The sequence below is a fragment of the Puma concolor genome, chromosome E1 (assembly GCF_028749965.1).
Source record: "Puma concolor isolate L17-30 chromosome E1, mPumCon1.1.hap2, whole genome shotgun sequence".
NCBI lineage: Eukaryota > Metazoa > Chordata > Mammalia > Carnivora > Felidae > Puma > Puma concolor.
In genome coordinates, this window is record NC_141680.1 from 30,152,675 (window position 1) to 30,169,619 (window position 16,945).

A 16,945-nucleotide genomic window follows, 5' to 3' on the forward strand; every position below is an offset into this window, starting at 1 on the left:
GCAGTGTGGCGTGATAAGACAAGTCGAGTCGAGGACTCAGGTCACCTGGGTCTGAATCTCCATCACCATTTCGGAATCACCATTTCACCATTGTGAAAGGAGTCGATGGTGCTGCCTTAGTTTTCTCACTTGTAAAGGGCACCAAATCCGGTCCTGGGTGTGAACGAGCTTTGTCGCACGTGCATGCGATAAGGTCGCACGCACATTATCCAGAGGTACCGCAACCTGACCGCACCCAATAGCTCCGGCTGGGTCCCGCCAGCTCCGGTCGCTCGCCTGCGGCGCCGTGCCGGGAACCGTAGGTTGCGCGCGCAGCACCTCCATAGCCTCCCAAACCCCGCGTCTCCGTTGCCAGGGGAACTGGGGGCTGTGCGCTTTCCGGCGCTGTCGCGACGAGTCGCAGCTGTCATGGCGGAGACAGTTTGGAGCACTGACACCGGGGAGGCTGTGTATCGCTCCCGGGACCCCGTGCGCAACTTGCGCCTCCGGTAGTCGCATCGTCCCAGAGCCCTGTGCTTTTATACTCTCAAATAATTCGAGGCTGAACCTCACTTGTTTGCTGAGTGCCCCCTTCCGCTTTCAATCCTGATCTCTGCCTTTCTGGTCTCCTCGCGTCTCCCTCACTACCCTCAACCCTCTCCACTCACAACTTCCAGACCTATCCAAGCCCTCTCAAGTCTCTGCCCTTCTCAAATTCCTCGGAGCTCTGTGTACCCAATACACTCTCTAATCGGCACTCTTTCCCTTAGGATCCCGGGCCGCGCTCGCGTGCACCCGGCACACCTTGGTAGCCCCGCCCTCTTCTTCCTTTTGCTTCCGCCCCCCCCCCCCCCCCCCCCATCTTTGCTCTTTGTTCATCTCCAGGTTGTATGTCTTGTAATCAGTATTTCGGGCTTTTCTTTTCCTGACAGAGTCCACCTGCAAAGAATCACATCAAGCAACTTCCTCCGTTACCAGCCTGCTGCCCAGCCTGGGAAGGACCTCATAGACTTGGCCACTTTTAGGCCTCACCCAACTGCCAGTGGGTGTTTGGTGGTGATGCGACCCTTTGGGGATCTGGGGAAGGGCCTGGGGCGGTAGTAACCTTTTAAGACCTAGTAGACCCGGTTCTGTAGTCTAAGAAAAGGCATAGAGAGGTTGAGTTCCTTGCCCACGGTCACACGGTCGGTAAATGTTGAAGCAAGGATTTGATCCCAAGCAGTTTTAATTGCTCCATTATGTTGTGTATGGAAATTGAGTAAGACCTGATTCTTGCCATCAGGAGTTGATCCGAATTGTGGTCAAATGTAGTAAAATAACAAAAATTATACCTTAGATATGTTATGAATCTGCCTAGAAACCTAAATACTGCTTGTGGCATTTTTTTCTAAGAGAAAATATGCCCCAAATTCCTAATATATGTGTATATTATATATACACACGCTTTTAAAAACAACTTAAAATTTTTTTTTAATGTTTATTTATTTTTGAGACAGAATGCGAGTGGGTTAGGGGCAGAGAGAGAGGGAGACACAGAATCTGAAGCAGGCTCCAGGCTCCAAGCTGTCAGCACAGAATCTGATGCAGGGCTCAAACACCCTAGCTGTGACATCATGACCTGAGCCGAAGTCGGATGCTCAACTGATTGAGCCACCCAGGCGCCCCTAAAAATAACTTTAAGTTTTACATATATCTATACCACACACACATACACACTATTTAAAATAATTCTTAATTGGCATCTGCTTGAAAAGGGAACATATTAACATCAACTGGTGTCTTGCAGTTTACCTTATCTTGGAAGCCAGAAGAGTGAGGAAGAGAGGACAGTGTGTTTGTGTTAAATCACTAATCTCTCTGCTTTTGTTGTTTCTGTTCAGATATATTCTTGGGCAAGAGTGGGCTGGTGGGTTGTGAAGCATGTGTCTCTGAAAAAGGCATACTCAGCTAAGAGTGTATTCAATTTGGTTCTTTAAATACTCACCTTTCCTCCTCTCTTCTGGCACTTGGTCTCTTAAAGGTTATAGGGCTTGTGGTTCTAGATATATGGTTTCAGGAATAGTAAAGGTAAAAACACCAGGGTTCCTATCTAGCAAATGTAGACAGTTGGGATTGAGGAAGAGGTATTCAGCCCATATCTAAATTTGACTCCTGACACTGAATTAGATTAAGTAATTCCTGGGAGCCACGATTTCCTTTTATTCAAATTAAAGTAGTAATTAAAACTTCTTGGGTCCTAATCCTGGCTTCTACATATATCCACAGCCTCTCTAACCTTTGTTTAGAGTGAGTGCTTAATAAATCCCCAAACTCCAGCTGGTTTTGTGGCAAATATTAGAGCAGGGACTTCAGTAATAACCAATCACAGAGCAAGAAGTGGTGCTGATTTGACTCAGACGTTTGACTCACTCTGTGGTCTTTGGAGGTGGACACCGCTCAGAGGAAGAGGAAGAGGAAGAGGTCGTGATTGGGTGGCAGGAGAAGCTCTTTAGCCAGGTGAGCCAGTGTCACTTACCTACCTCTACCTGGTCTGCCTCCACCTGGCTGGTAGGAGGGAAAGATTCTTGATACATATTGTCTAATTTCCAGAAAGTTATAGCAGTTTATACATTCCCCTGATGTGTTTAAAGGGCAGTATAACATAGTGACCAACGCTACCCTGTTTTATGATCCTGGGTAAGGCACTTTTCACCTCTGGGTGAAATCTGCCATCTGTAACAGCAAAGTTGGATTAGACCATCCCTCTGGTTCCTTTTAGATCTAACATTCTTGGATCCCCTGCCCTGCATTAATTCAGATAAATCGAAATTGGCTATGAAAACATGTCAAATAGCATTAACTCTATAATTAAATTTCTTTTTAATGTTTATTTGGTTTTTGAGGGAGAGAGAGAGACAGAGTGTGAGTGGGGGAGGGGCAGAGAGAGCGGGAGACACAAAATCTGAAGCAGGCTCCAGGTTCTGAGCTGTCAGCACAGAGCCTGATACAGGGCTTGAACCCACGATCCGCGAGATCATGACCTGAGCTCAAGTCGGTCGCTTAACCAACTGAGCCACCCATGTGCCCCAAGTAGCATTAACTCTACAGAACTGATTTGACTAAACAGTTACAGGGACAAAAGTTTCACATATTCCCAGTACATCTCTGTGTTCTTGTTACCTCAGTTTGAAGTAGATCTGTACCGAAATGAAGCGGCCTGTCAGAGCCCTTTGGATCATCAGTACCGTCAAGAGATCCTGAAGCTGGAGGCTTTGGGTGGCAGGAAGAACCGACGGATTTTTACCTACACTGACTCTGATAGATACACCAATGTGGAGGAGGTATTGTTTTTTTCTGGGGTCCCATGGCTTCCTTCTCCTTTTCCTCCCCTAGCTTCTGGTCTCACCGGGTTCTGTATGTTAAGCCGGAAGCCTGTTAAGGGGCAACAGACAGCCTATGGCAGGAACTGCCTCGTGCTGCTGGCAGCCAGGCCGGACAGTGGGCACAGTTTTCGGGTGGTGTGGCTGCTCTTCTCCACCTGCTAGAGGGCCTGGGGAAGCTGGTAGTGTGTCTAATGATAGGCTTGCAGACTACGGACCCGAGGGAAGCAGCCCCTGGGCCGGACTTCCTCCGTTCATCATGAGAGGACACAGGTGGGTGGAGTCCTGAACCATCTAGATAAAACTCATCAGGGGATGCAGCCACAACTCTGAGTCTGTGGGTTTGAAGAGGGACTCAGTACAGCCGTCGGGAGCAGCTTAGTGCCCTTTGCCTGCGCTCACGTACCCTTGTGGACTTGCTTTACGTGTTCGTCCCTGTAGGACATGTTCTTTCTTCCCGGGAAATGTTAAGCTCCTTGAGAGTGGAGCCTGTATTTTCTGATTTTTGTCTATGACCTTGTAGCTCTGCAAGGAGCAGGTATTAAATGAATGTTTTTGAAAGATTGGTGCTTATGTTAGGAAGGCTCTGTGTTGGTAGCATATAAAATTTGGGTTTTCTATTTTAGAAAAGTAAATGACATTACACTTAGTGCTGAATTACCCATGCAAAGGACTTTTCACGCGATACTTTGTATCCCATTTGGCATCTTCCAAGTACCTGGTAATGTCAACAGCTACCAGGCACACTTGCCCAACTTTTTGTTGGTGTGTACTCAGAGATTGCAGACTCCTTTTAATATTATCATAAAGAAACTCATCTCTGAAGGATGATATGCTGCTAAAATCTTGGAGCAAACCAAGGCATGGTAGGAATCTTCTGTGCCATGTTTGTGCTACTGCTCTCCTCCACTGACACATACAGTTGTGAGGTGTGACTGTTAGATTCGGGTCCCAGATGAGGTTTCAGAAGGAAGGCTTGCCTTCGGTACCTGATCCCATGTGGCCCTGACCAGATGGATCACACAGGGCTGCTCTCTTCTCCTAGCACTGTCAGAAAATGACCACCGCAGCCCGGGAGGTGCCATCGTTCTTGGTTGAGCGAATGGCAAATGTCAGGCGGCGACGGCAGGACAGGCGAGGGATGTGAGTGCAAATCTGTATGGGGGAAGGGGTGGGGGGGGGGCCTTTGTAGTCCTTCCAGGCCAATATCCGGATACGTTCACCCACTCGAGCTTCCCATTCTGCAGTAGGCCCTCCCTGGGTGTGCTCCCCTAGATTCCTCCTTTAGGCTCCTTAGGAGGTGCTGGGGAAGTGACCCTTCCTGTGGTGTCTCCCAGGGAGGGCGGCATCCTCAAGTCGCGAATTGTCACCTGGGAACCATCAGAAGAATTTGTCAGGAACAACCATGTCATCAACACCCCTCTTCAGACAATGTACATCATGGCAGACCTGGGGCCCTATGGAAAGTGAGTGAAGCCTCTCACCCCCCAGCTCAGATTCTCCTCCTCTTCCCTCGCTAACCATCACCTACCCGTTACAGTCATCCTGGGGTATGTGGGAGGGAGGGACTTCTTCCTCTTTTACTTCTTAGTTGTACTCAGAAGAAGGTACTATGATGGTTCTCGCTATAGCCTCTGTCCTCTCGCCTGACGTGGGCTGACTATGTCTTCCTCTCTCTCGAGGTGGGACCAGTGGTCCTGAACCTGGGTGTTGATTTTCTGGTATCTAGGCTTGGCTATAAGAAGTATGAACATGTCCTCTGTACTCTGAAGGTGGACAGCAATGGTGTGATCACAGTAAAACCTGACTTCACTGGCCTCAAAGGACCCTACAGGTGAGGGAAAGAAGAAAGGGAGAGTGGAGACTGGCATTCCTTCCCTTGGCTTCACTTCTGGCCCCTAGTTGAGATTCTGAGAAGTCCTTCATCTTCTCTGATTTCCTTATTCCCAGGCAATGGTTCGTATTCTGTTTTCTGATTGACTCGTAGGATCGTGGGGACCCTGTTCTCAGAAAGTGTGCAGCGATACCAGTTTGAAAGGGATAACTTCGGTGGTGTAGTTAAGTGAAAATAATCCTCGGTGCCGCTACATGAAGGGACCGGCCTGAACAGGGCGAGGGGAACTCAGCCACATCTCCTCCTCTGGGCTGGCTATTCCTGCCTCCATGTCTTACAATAACAGGACAATAAATTAGAAATGACCTAAACCTACCTGTCTGTTTTTTCGGGTGAGAGAACCGGGTGCCAGGGAAGTTGTGCTTTAGGGCTTCCCCGTGACTGTGAGGCAGAAAGGGGCCCCGGACCTATACTCTGTGTCCGCTGTGATGCCCTTTCTGCTCTTCCACTTTGTTTCTCTCTCCTGCTCATCATTTGGCCTTTTTCATCGTTGGTGAGAGTTGGTCTTTTTGTGGTTTGACCTGACAGAATTGAGACCGAGGGGGAGAAGCAGGAGCTGTGGAAGTATACTATCGACAACGTGTCCTCCCTCGCACAGCCGGAGGAAGAGGAGCGGGAGCAACGTGTGTTCAAGGATGTAAGAGCGAGTTTGTTCCGAGCGTGGGGATGAGCCTTGGTGCCCGGGAGCTGAGCCCACGTCCGAGGTTGATGTGCGCAGTTGCAGTCTTTCTTACATGGGAAGCACTGCTGAGTGTCAGCCACAAGTTTTTGATAACATAACATGATAACAATGACTATTTATTTTGAGTGTTTGCCAAGCTTTGCTAGGCCCCTCACATGCTTTATTTCATTTAGACAATACTACAATCCTTTGAGGTGAATACTTTTATTATTACCGTTTTATAAATGAGGAGACTGAGATTGAAAAGCTAAGAAGTCTGCCCAAGGTCATGGGCTTGTAAGTGCAAAAGTCAGGATTTGGTCCCAGACCAGCAGACTCCAGAGCCTCTGTGCTTCACTTTAAAATGTCAGTGACAGGGCGCCTGGGTGGCGCAGTCGGTTGGGCGTCCGACTTCAGCCAGGTCACGATCTCGCGGTCCGTGAGTTCGAGCCCCGCGTCGGGCTCTAGGCTGATGGCTCAGAGCCTGGAGCCTGTTTCCGATTCTGTGTCTCCCTCTCTCTCTGCCCCTCGCCCGTTCATGCTCTGTCTCTCTCTGTCCCAAAAATAAATAAAAACGTTGAAAAAAAAAAAAATTAAAATGTCAGTGACAGTAGTGTTTGGGGCGCCTGTGTGGCTCAGTTAAGTGTCTGATTCTTCATTTCGGCTCAGGTCATGATCTCGCGGTTGTGAGATCGATCCCCACATCCGGCTTCACGTTGGATGTGGCGCCTACTTAAGATTCTCTCTCTCTCTCTCTCTCTCTCTCTCTCTCTCTCTCTCTCTCTCTCCCCCTCTCTCTCTCTCTCTCTCCCCCTCTCTCTCTCTCTCTCTCTCTCTCTCCCTCTCTCTCTCCCCCTCTCCCCCCTCCCTCCCTCTCCCTCTGACCCTTCCCCCCGCCCCTGTTCATGTGCATGCTTGCTCTCTCTCTCTCTCTCTCTCGTCTCTCTCTCTAAAAAAATTAAATTTAATTTAATTTAAAAGTCAGTGGCTTGGATGCTTAGGCCTCCAGCTCTCTGTGGCATTTCCTGCCACAGCTTCTTTTCTCCCACCCATTCAGACCTGACCCATGGCCTGGCTGGGGCTGCATCTTTAGTTTTCATGTGGTTTGTTTCCTCAGCTCTACAGCCGCCACAAGGAATATCTCAGCAGCCTGGTGGGCACTGACTTTGAGATGGTGAGTAGCGTGGCTGCCCGCAGCACCACGAGCTGGGTTTGGCCAGGGCATTCGGACTGTGGCTGAGTAATAGCACGTTTCTTAAAGGACATATTCTTTATGCCAGAAGGAAGTCAGAGGATAGCATGTAGAGCACAGTTCTTGTTACGTGTTTTGAAATACAGCATATTGACAGAACCATTAATGAAAAAGAAAATGTCAGGGAAAAGGTTCTAAAAGGGCACACGTGCTATGGATTGCTTTCTCTGGGGTGGGGGTTGGGTGGTGAGAGGGGTACGTCAGGAATGTTTATTTTGCATTCCCTAAACTTAGTAGTTTTACGTTTTTATCAGTGGTTAACACATGCAGGTGTTCCTTTATAATTGTTTTTAAAAATAAATGTAGGGATGAAAAATGTCTTCCTCATTCTTCATGTGGATATTTTTCCTAAGATGCCCCATGGAGAGGGAAGGGGAATCATTTCTGTTTGCCAAATACTTTAGCTCTTAAACAACCAAAACAAAATAGTTTATGTCAGTCATTCTGTGGTCCTGTTCTTTGTCTTCCTTATTCCGGGAGTTCCATTTCTACGTCAGGAAACAAGCACAGGATTACCCAGCAGTCTCCCTCCCTCCCCAAACCAATTCGTTATTTTTATATTGCATTAACAGTAGACGGGCAGTGTTAAAAAGTTAGATAAGAAAACACAAGTAATTAAAAAAGTGAACTCCCTCCTTCCTTGACCAGGCGTCGAAAGGGAACAGGGGTGTCCAGCTGCGCCCCCCAACCCTGTAATGGCGAAGGGTGGCAGTTGTTGCTTCCCTTGGCTATTCCTGTAAACTCTCCATACTTCATTGCCCTCCTCACCCTTTAAATTATGTGCTTTCTTTTCTGTTACAAATTTTAGAAATGAAGGAAACCGATCTGTGGAGTGGCAGGGTAGGGAGGAAGCGCAATAGTGACGCACCCAGATCTGGCGGCCAGTGTCAGGTCTTCCTGGGGTTCGTGGACGGGCTGGAGGAGAAGTGCTGACTCCCCCAGATGCCCTGATCTTTTCCCGCTTCTCTCCACCTTAGACTGCCCCAGGTGCCCTCCGGCTCTTTGTAAACGGAGAGGTAGGTAAGTGCCTTGCCAGACAGAGATCCCTTGATGCTTGGGCAGGGGCCCCGTAGAGCTGCGAAGTAGCTCCTGTGGCCGCAGCGGACACGCCAGGTTGTCTGTACTTGGGAAACTCAGTCCTGAGTCTTTACTGGAAACGCAGAGAGTTCCTGGCCCTCCAGGGACTTGCTTCCTGACGTGTGTAGGCCTTTCAGGACTGAGTTGGGTGCTAAGGGTGATAGGAGAATGAGCTGAAATCATTTCTTGTTTTCTTAGTTTCAGCCCAAGGCTACGAGTATGACAATCTCTATGTGCACTTCTTTGTGGAATTGCCAACCACTAGTAAGTAATTTTCATAAGTCTCTTTTATACCCATTCTGACAATTTTCTAGAGGAATTCAGTCAGGCCTCCTTCCCACCTTTTTTCAAAGAAATAGTTATTGTCTTTTTCAAAGTCCTAGATCACTTCCAAGTTGTCATATCCTGTGGTGACCTTTGTGCATTCAGCCTACATGACCTCTCAGAAGCTCGTGGCCCAGCTTGCATTTCCTCACTGAAACTCCTTTAGGCTTCTGGCTCCACACTTCTCTCTTCTTTCTTGTAGGTGGCTCATCAGTCCCCTTGGTTGTTTGCTCATCTGTTGGTCTTAAAGCATTAGAGTGTCCATGGCTGGGCCTGGGCCTTCTGTTACTCTCTCTTTACAGCCTTTCTAGGTGGTCCCATCTATCCATGACTTGTAATGGCATCTCAGACCCCCCAGATTTCTCTCTAGCCTTGGCCTTTCCCCTGAGCTCCAGGCTCATATCCAGCTACCTCTTTGTCATTTCTGCTTAGCATGACCCAGAGGACTCTTGATTTTCCTTCCTGCATCAAACCTGCCTTCATGGTCTTCCCCCATCTTAGGGAAAGAGTCCCTTCCCTAAGGGACATGGCAATGGTCATTTACTTAGTTGCTGGTGCCGAAAACCCAGGAGACACCCTGAATTCCTCACTTTCTCTAGCTCCTTGCAGCCCGTCATTCTACCAGCAGTTTCTGTCGGCTTTGTCTTCAAAAGATGTCCTGAACATCTGCTCTCTCGAGCACCCTAGACCAAGCCACCTGCATCTCTCATCTTCTGCCGTGGCCAATGCATTAACTTTCTTACTTACCCTGCTGCTTCCTTTACACCTCATTTGCCACAGGCGCCACAGCCACATGGCTTTGAAAATGGAAGCTAGCTGTGTCTCTCTTCGGCTTTAAACCCCAACAGCTTCCCCTCCCACTTAGTGTAAGAACCAAGCTCCAGAGCCTGAATGAGCTGGCCCCTGCCTATCTCTCCCTCACAGAATTCCAGTCAGACTTTCTGTTCTTGAACATGCCAAGTTCATTTCCACCTTAGGGCCTATTGGGGATCATTTCCTTTGTCTGAAAACCTTTCTGTCTATCTTTGCACGAATGGTTCTTCCGAGTTTAGGTCTCAGCCAAAGTGTCACCTCTGAGAGGTCCTCCCTCACCATCCAGTCTAAATGAGCCTGTTTTATTTTTAGTAGAGCATCTGTCACTACCCAATAGCCTCTTGTTGGCTGGTTTGTTGTGTTTCCCCTGCCAACTGGAATGTCAGTTCCATGAGAGACAGGGATCTTTTCTCTCCCCAGTGATGGGTCATAGCACATAGGAGACACTCAGTAAATGTTAAGTGAATGACTGAGTGTGTGAGTGAATGAACCAATAAAGGAACTTTGTCTTTTTCTCAACCACTTGCCTTCCTCCCAGGTCAACTGACTGTATATATGCCCCTTGGCTTTCAGATTGGTCAAGCCCAACATTCCAGCAGCTCTCAGGAATAACACAGACCTGTGCCACCAAATCCCTGGGAATGGTATGGAAAACAAGAGGGGTATCTGGAGGGGAACAGGACTCCAAAGATTATCAGGACTGGCCATTTGGCTCTGGCCCTTCTCTGTGGGCTCTGCAGGGCTACCTGGTCCAAGGGCTCCCTCTCTGTCTTTCTGTGGATGGTAGCAGCCTGTATTTGGGCGTCCCCTCCCCTCTCAGCCTCTTATTTCCTATCTTGGGTGAGAGTTTTTCCCTTGTGAAGGTATGTCATCGGCCACAGAGAGAACAAGTTCCCGTTGAGGCCTAGCCTATCCCATGACACCGAGTATAAAATAAAACTTCTCTTTTTTAGGATAAGGTGGCTTACTTCTCCTACCCATTCACATTTGAGGCCTCCTTCCTCCATGAAGACGAATCTGCTGGTGAGTAGCTCAGTAGATCCTGGACCCGGCATCACCTCTGGTGGTACCCTCTCGTGGTGAAGGCCTCCTGTGACCTGCTGCTTCTCTCATGTCTCCCAGATGCTCTCCCAGAGTGGCCTGTGCTCTACTGTGAGGTCCTCTCACTGGACTTCTGGCAGAGGTATCGCGTGGAAGGCTACGGGGCTGTGGTGCTGCCCACCACCCCAGGTGACCTCTTGTCCCTGCCCTCCACGTGGCCTCTGTGCCCCAGCTCCTAGGAGCGAGACTAACACTTCCAAAAGATTCCATCACTTCCAGTGAGAAGTAGGGACGGTTAGGAATTAGACGCATTTAACTTGCAAGATTCCTTGCTCGTTTTGAGGAATTTCCCCCACTCTGTTAGAGACAACTGAGTGAAACTGCAACTAACCGCAAAGTAGGGCAGCCTGAGCATCTGTGGTGTCCGCTCCGAGCTCCGTTGATTTGACTCGCGGCCTTGAGGGACCGGCTCAGGCAGGGTGGGCTCTCAGCACACATGTATTGGATGGATCAGCATTCATTTTGAAGTAATAGCCACTGTCTTCTGTTGTCAGGCATTGCACTAAGCGCGTCTCGTTTCATTCTGCCGACCTCTCTGCGAGTGTAGGCGCTATACCATTTCCGTTTTACCAGTGAGGAGAACGGAGATCATGGGGGTTAAGAAACTTGACCTGGGTATGCAAGTAACAACTGGCAGAGCTTTTAATTTCTAGCTGATTGATTTCCAAACAGGTGCCCCAAGCCCCCATGATAACCTTCACCAGAGGTCAGGTGTTTTCGTGGTTGGTAGGCCTGTGTCATTGCTGGGGGTCAGTGAGAGACCACATGCCCTTTCTGGCTGTGGCCCCATTGTCCTTTCTGCATAGGCTGTCACACCCTGACAGTCTCCACGTGGAGACCCATGGAACTTGGCACAGTGGCTGAGCTGAGGAGGTTTTTCATTGGCGGCTCTCTGGAACTGGAGGACCTCTCCTACGTGCGGATACCGGGAACCTTCAAGGTCACTTTTGTCTCTAGGCAGACTTCATGCTGGGAGCTTAGGTTCCTGTCTCTTCTGGAGAAGGTGGAATCAGGGTTAAGGCCCCTTAATTGCATCATTATTACTTAGTCCCTTCCTGCCTGTGGTTTAAGCTGGAGGTCATGGCCACATCTTGAACCAGGTACAGACATAGGAGATCCTAGGAAATCTCCTATCCTAGGAGATCTCTGGAAATGAGTATACTCAGAGATTCCCCTGGTCCCGTCAGAGTTACTGGCCCCTCCTTCCAGCCCATCACGGAGCTTCAGTAATCGAAGGTGGGGAGGATTGGCAGGCTGCTTATAAGGCTGCTATTCTCCAGGGAGGTTGGAATGTTCCCTCATTTACAGTTGGGAGCCCAGTGTTAGCCTTGAGATGATGGAGCCTGGGTGCTGGAATGGGGTTTCCCCATTCTCTCCGAGAATGGGAGTAAGGATGGGGGTGAGGCCAGCGTGCTCCTGGGATCTAGAAGCCACAGAAGCCTGATGCTGTCTTAACTGCACACCACAGGGAGAGCGTCTGAGCCGCTTTGGGTTCCGCACTGAGACCACAGGCAGCGTCACCTTCCGCCTGCACTGTCTGCAGCAATCCAGGTGAGTAACCCTGGCCTCTGCCTCGGGGAGCCTTACCCCTGAGGGCTGGAGAGCAGCTGTGGCCGTGTGGTGGGTTTGTGTGCAGGGCCTTCATGGAGTCCAGTTTCCTCCGGAAAAGGATGCAGAGTGTGCTGGACCGTCTGGAGGGATTCAGCCAGCAGAGTTCCGTTCACAGTGTGCTTGGTAGGTCTCCCTGCCCCCCCGCAGCCGGCCACCCAGCACCAGCAGCAGCCACGCTCCTCCCCACAGCGTGGCAGCTGACTGCTATACTTGCTCCCCTCGCAGAGGCCTTCCGTCGCGCCCGGCGTCGCATGCAGGAGGCCCGAGAAAGCCTTCCCCAGGACCTGGTGAGCCCTTCGGGAACCATGGCGTCCTAGCTCACTGCTGCACTGGCCCCTGGGCAAGAGGACAAGATGCGTGATGGCTAACGCTGGTGTCCCCCTACCTTCGTCCTTCTGACTGGTGACCCCATTGACCTTGCCGAGAACCAGAAGAGCTGAGAAAATCCCAGGCCGGTGCCTCTGCCTGGTCTTCAGCAGGGTCTCCTCCCTGCTGCGAAGCAATAAAGCTGGAGACCCTATGGTCCCCCTCTTCATATTTCATTTACTGCAAGTGGGAGTCACCCCAAGGCAGACTTACTGGTTTAGCTCCGTTTGGGGTGACCCCACAGTTAGCTCAGTCCTCAACACAGCCTCTTTTCTGGCTTGTCTCACTGTCTCCCAGCGGAGAGCCGCAGGCAACTCCTGGTCTGCAGCCTGCATTACGGATGGAGGTTCAAGGCGCACCGGGGTGGCTCGGTCGGTCGGTTCAGCGTCTGACTCTTCATCTCTCACCTCAGGTCTTGGTCTCACAGTCGTGGGTTCGAGCCCCGCATTGGGCTCTGTGCTGGGCGTGAAGCCTACTTAAATAAAAAAAATGTAAAAAGAACAATGGAGGCTAAAGAAAGGTGAGAGATATCTTGAATTCCCGGCCCGAGAGCCTCAGCCTCCTCTTTCCAGGGTAGCCTGGGCTTGCTGCTTGGGCTTGTTGTGTTTGGAGATACAACTTATTTCTGGAGTAAATGAAGGCTAAAGGCAGTGCCCAGTCCTTTCTGCTAGCTGGGTAGTACCTTTATTGTGTTTTCTTGTACATAAAAACTTTGTATATTGACTGATGTGTTGGCTGGTTTTCTGCTCAGGTTGCTGGCGTGGCCAAGGTGTTCTCCTGAATCTTCCCCTTTTCTACCCTTTCCTATCCATAGTGTCTCTTTTGGTTCTCTTATGTGAGCCCGCAGGAGAGCCTTAGGGGTTAGTGCCACCGGTGTCCTGGCTGTGCTCCTTCTAGACATTTGGAGCAAAGCCCAAATGTCATGCCCTCCCCAGCCTAACTCAGAAACCAGCTCCTGCCCCCCAGCCGTCCTTTACTGGTACGAGCAGAGCGTGCTGCCCAGCCTGCAGGCTCCAGCAGAGGGTTGTGGGATGGCCAGGACCAGGTGTGGGGTGGCCTGCAGCCACGGGCAGGTGTGAGGGACAGGCTGGGAAATAGAAAAAAGCTGGAAATCGTTCAGATGACTCTTCCTGCCTGGGCCTCAAGACCTCCTTTCACCCAGAGCTGATGCCTGACCTTCTACCTAAGAGGTTCCCAAGGCGGGAGGGTTCACTGCTGCTGGGAGCCCCAGCCGTGACTCCCAGCCACAGAACCAGCCCTGAGCCATAGCCAGCAAAAGCGTCAGCAGGCGTGCTTGCTCCGGGGGAGAAGGTAGCCTTGTGGTCTTCCCTACGTGATCCTGTGTCCGAGGCTGCAGACGTGGGATGGGCTCCTGCGGAAGCAGCACAAGTGAGCCAGTGTGGAACTTGCTGGGTGTCCAGACATGGAGCTGTGTTGGGGTGTTGATGACTGGGCTGGAGTTGATTCGACACTTCCCAATTGCCCCCCAAAGTCCTGAGCCTTGGATTAACATTCCAGAAACTAGCATACCGGGAAGCCACTAGGGAAGAGTACCCTGTCTCTAGTGACAAGTTTTGTTGTCTCTGCTGAGAGGCCTAAAGGGTCTCAGCCATCTGGTCCAGGGAAGGATGTGGAAGCCTGGCCCCACCCAGGGCTGTTGGAGGAGGCCCCCCCCCTTACCTGCAGAGTCCTCATTAGCCTTGCCAGGCTGACAGATCCAACCTGGGGATGCGGTGCAGCTTACAAAGCCCTGGGGGTAAGTGTTGGCCCTGAAGATGTCCCTCGAAATGGTGGGGATACCAGTATGGTCATACACAATTCCAGACCAGGAAATCTGGCCCAGGGCCTCGTGTGTTAGGGAGGAATTAACAGGATGGGCACCCATTGCATGCCAGGTGCTTCACATCATTTCATTCACTTCTCCAGAATTCCTGCGAAACAGGTATTATTCCCATTTTATAGACGAAGAAACAGGTTCAGCGGTCAAGTAAATTGCCCAGTATAAATGCACAGAAATTTAGCGGCCAGGACTGGATTTGAACCCAGGTAGATACCAAATCCAAATAAGTCAAGTGTTTAACCATAAGTTTAGGAAGGAAACCAGATTTAGCCCTTTCTGTCCATGTTTTCTGGGATCCACTAGCCAGGAAGAGCGAGGCTGACCAGTCAATCTCATGGGTTAAAGGTGCCCGTAGCTCAGGCAATATCAGCCTTGCCTGGCCCACTGTCTCTCCCTCTGACCAGTCTCTCCCCAGAGGAGCCTCCTGGTCTTAGACCCTGTGAACTTGGAAAAAAAATTAATCTAAAAAAGGCACTTTCCCCCTTGCTGAGACTTGAAATGCTAGTGCTTTTCTGCCCTTCCTCTGGGGCTGGTCTCTTTAGGGTAGCGTCACTTACCTGTCCCCATTTCAGGCTCTTGTGAACTGGTTTTCAAAAAGAGAAACCAGAAAAGGCCCCACTTGGGCCCCTGGCAAAAGAGGCTCTGCAATGGCCCCAATCCAGACATCAGTATTGTCAGGTGTCCCATACAGATTCAGGAGCTTCCTTGCCAAATCCGGGTTTTGCAGCACCTGGCTAAGCTGTGCCAGATTCCGGGGCTGGGAAAGCCCACAGAAGCGCCTCCGAGCGTTGTGCCCTGTAGGGAAAGGGGCAGAAGCGGATTCAGTCTGACTTCCCTTTAGCTTCTACTTCTCCACAGTTTCTCCTGAGAGAGCTCTGTGGTCCGGAAATGTTAGGCAGGACAAGATCCCTGCTGACAGAAGAGGCCCGAACCTTCCAAATGTCGAACCACTGTGTTCTAATTTTCAAAGCAAGTAGACAACCAGGCTTTGTGAGTGTGTCCTAACATAAGAAGCTGCAGTAATCCAACACTCATAACCACAGGGATGTGATTTATTGGGCTCAGGCACATCAATTAGGTGCAAATAAGATAGGACCTAGAACATAAAAGACTCTTAATCAGGTTTGTAGCAGGAATGAGTGAAGAAGTAAATAAGTGAACAAACCAAGAAATGAAATGTGGTTAATCTACTCAGAAAAGGAACACATGCTATGATTCCATTTACACGAAAGACCCAAAATAGGCAATTATGTAAAGATAGAAAGATGATCAGTGATTGTCAGGGGCTGGAGTAGGGACGGGGAGGGACTGTTATTATAAGGTTTCTCTGTGAGTGATGAAAATGTTCTGACATTAGCAGTGGAGATCAATGGGCCAAAGACCTTAACAGGCAAAACAAAAACAAAAACAAAACAAAAACAATGCACAACTCTAAATTTACTGAAGTCATTGATAAAGTCATTGAATCATATATTTCATATGGGTGATTTTTGGGATGTGCTAATTATGTCTCGATAAAGTTGCTTTAAAATTTGTTTTCAGCTGCTCAGAAATTTCCAAAGACCAGCCATACTGATTTCTCTGCTATTAGGATCCCACAATAGAACCAAGCCCGATGATGGGGTGGGGACCAGCAAGATACGAGAGAGGTTTGGCCCAATCTTGAAGAAATGCTTGCCCAATATTGTCCATTGAACTACAACTCACAAACACCACCTTCCAGCTGAGCAAAGGAAAATGATGCAATGTTTTACCTCACTAAGCACAGTTATGTGATCATCTCTTCTGATCCTCACAATACCTTTGTGAGGCATTTTGTAATCTCCATTGTATCAATGGATATTTGCTTGAGCAACTGTGACTTTTAAAAAAATTTTATGGGGGTGCCTGGGTGCTTCAGTTGGTTAAGCATCCAATATCGGCTCAGGTCATGATCTCGTGGTTCGTGAGTTCGAGCCCCCGGTCGGGCTCTGTGCTAACAGCTCAGAGCCTGGAATCTGTTTCAGATTCTGTGTCTCCCTCTCTCTCTCTGCCCCTTCGCCCCGCTCACATTCTCTCTCTTTCTCTCAAAAGTGAATAAACATTTTTAAAAAATTTAAAAATGAATATTTTTAACATTTATTTATCTCATTTTGAGAGACAGAGAGAGAGCACAAGTGTGGGAGGGGCAGAGAGAGAGAAGGAGACACAGAATCCGAAGCAGGCTCCAGGCTCTGAACTGTGAGCACAGAGCCCTACGCGGGGCTCGAATCCAGGAATCATGAGATCATGACCTGAGCCGAAATCAGATGCCTAACCAACTGAGCCACCCAGGCGCCCCCAACTATGACTTTTTTTAAGGTCACTCCACCATTAAGTGGAGTTCAAACAAGATCATCCAATTCCAGGTTTGGTGTTTGGAATGGAGGAGACTGTCAGAGCTAGTATCTGGAGAATATTTCTGGGACAGCTTGGAGGAAAGGGTATGGGGGGTGGGGGCACAAAAACTGTGTGGCCCTTGGGTGGGGGCCGGGGGCTAGCAATCTCAGCTCTCCATCAGGATGCGCCCACAGCTCTTTAGTTGTCAATAGCACCCGCGTGTAAGGAGGAAAGAAACTCAGGTTCCTGGGTACCTGCTGTGTGCCCGCCAAGTGCTGTGTTAGGTGAGGTAGAGACTGCCCCCACTCCG

General features: G+C 49.7%; 1 protein-coding gene across 2 annotated transcripts; it reads left to right on the forward strand.

The window, feature by feature from the left end:
- The first annotated feature begins 360 nt into the window (after positions 1–360).
- Positions 361–13,160, forward strand: MKS1 (MKS transition zone complex subunit 1). Of its 2 annotated transcripts, XM_025916391.2 has the most exons (18): positions 361–488; positions 912–1,021; positions 2,405–2,475; positions 3,144–3,299; positions 4,384–4,481; positions 4,676–4,804; positions 5,068–5,172; positions 5,761–5,869; positions 7,011–7,067; positions 8,123–8,165; positions 8,421–8,486; positions 9,933–10,003; positions 10,313–10,382; positions 10,482–10,589; positions 11,267–11,400; positions 11,929–12,011; positions 12,097–12,194; positions 12,297–13,160. In XM_025916391.2, the coding sequence occupies exons 1-18, from the start codon at positions 409–411 to the stop codon at positions 12,386–12,388; spliced, it is 1,680 nt and encodes a 559-aa protein (XP_025772176.1). In that variant the 5' UTR covers positions 361–408; the 3' UTR covers positions 12,389–13,160. The 2 variants fall into 2 exon arrangements, with proteins under 2 accessions (XP_025772176.1, XP_086542991.1); XM_086686865.1 differs by lacking the exons at positions 361–488; positions 912–1,021; positions 2,405–2,475; positions 4,384–4,481 and having other exon boundaries at positions 3,158–3,299.
- The last annotated feature ends 3,785 nt before the right edge of the window (positions 13,161–16,945 follow it).

Excerpts from the sequence above, each read along its gene's own strand:
- MKS1 (XM_025916391.2), top strand. The coding sequence starts at position 409 with ATGGCGGAGACAGTTTGGAGCACTGACACCGGGGAGGCTGTGTATCGC. Across the intron at positions 5,870-7,010 it reads AGCAACGTGTGTTCAAGGAT|CTCTACAGCCGCCACAAGGA; the intron begins GTAAGAGCGAGT and ends TTGTTTCCTCAG. Across the intron at positions 12,195-12,296 it reads TTCCGTTCACAGTGTGCTTG|AGGCCTTCCGTCGCGCCCGG; the intron begins GTAGGTCTCCCT and ends CTCCCCTCGCAG.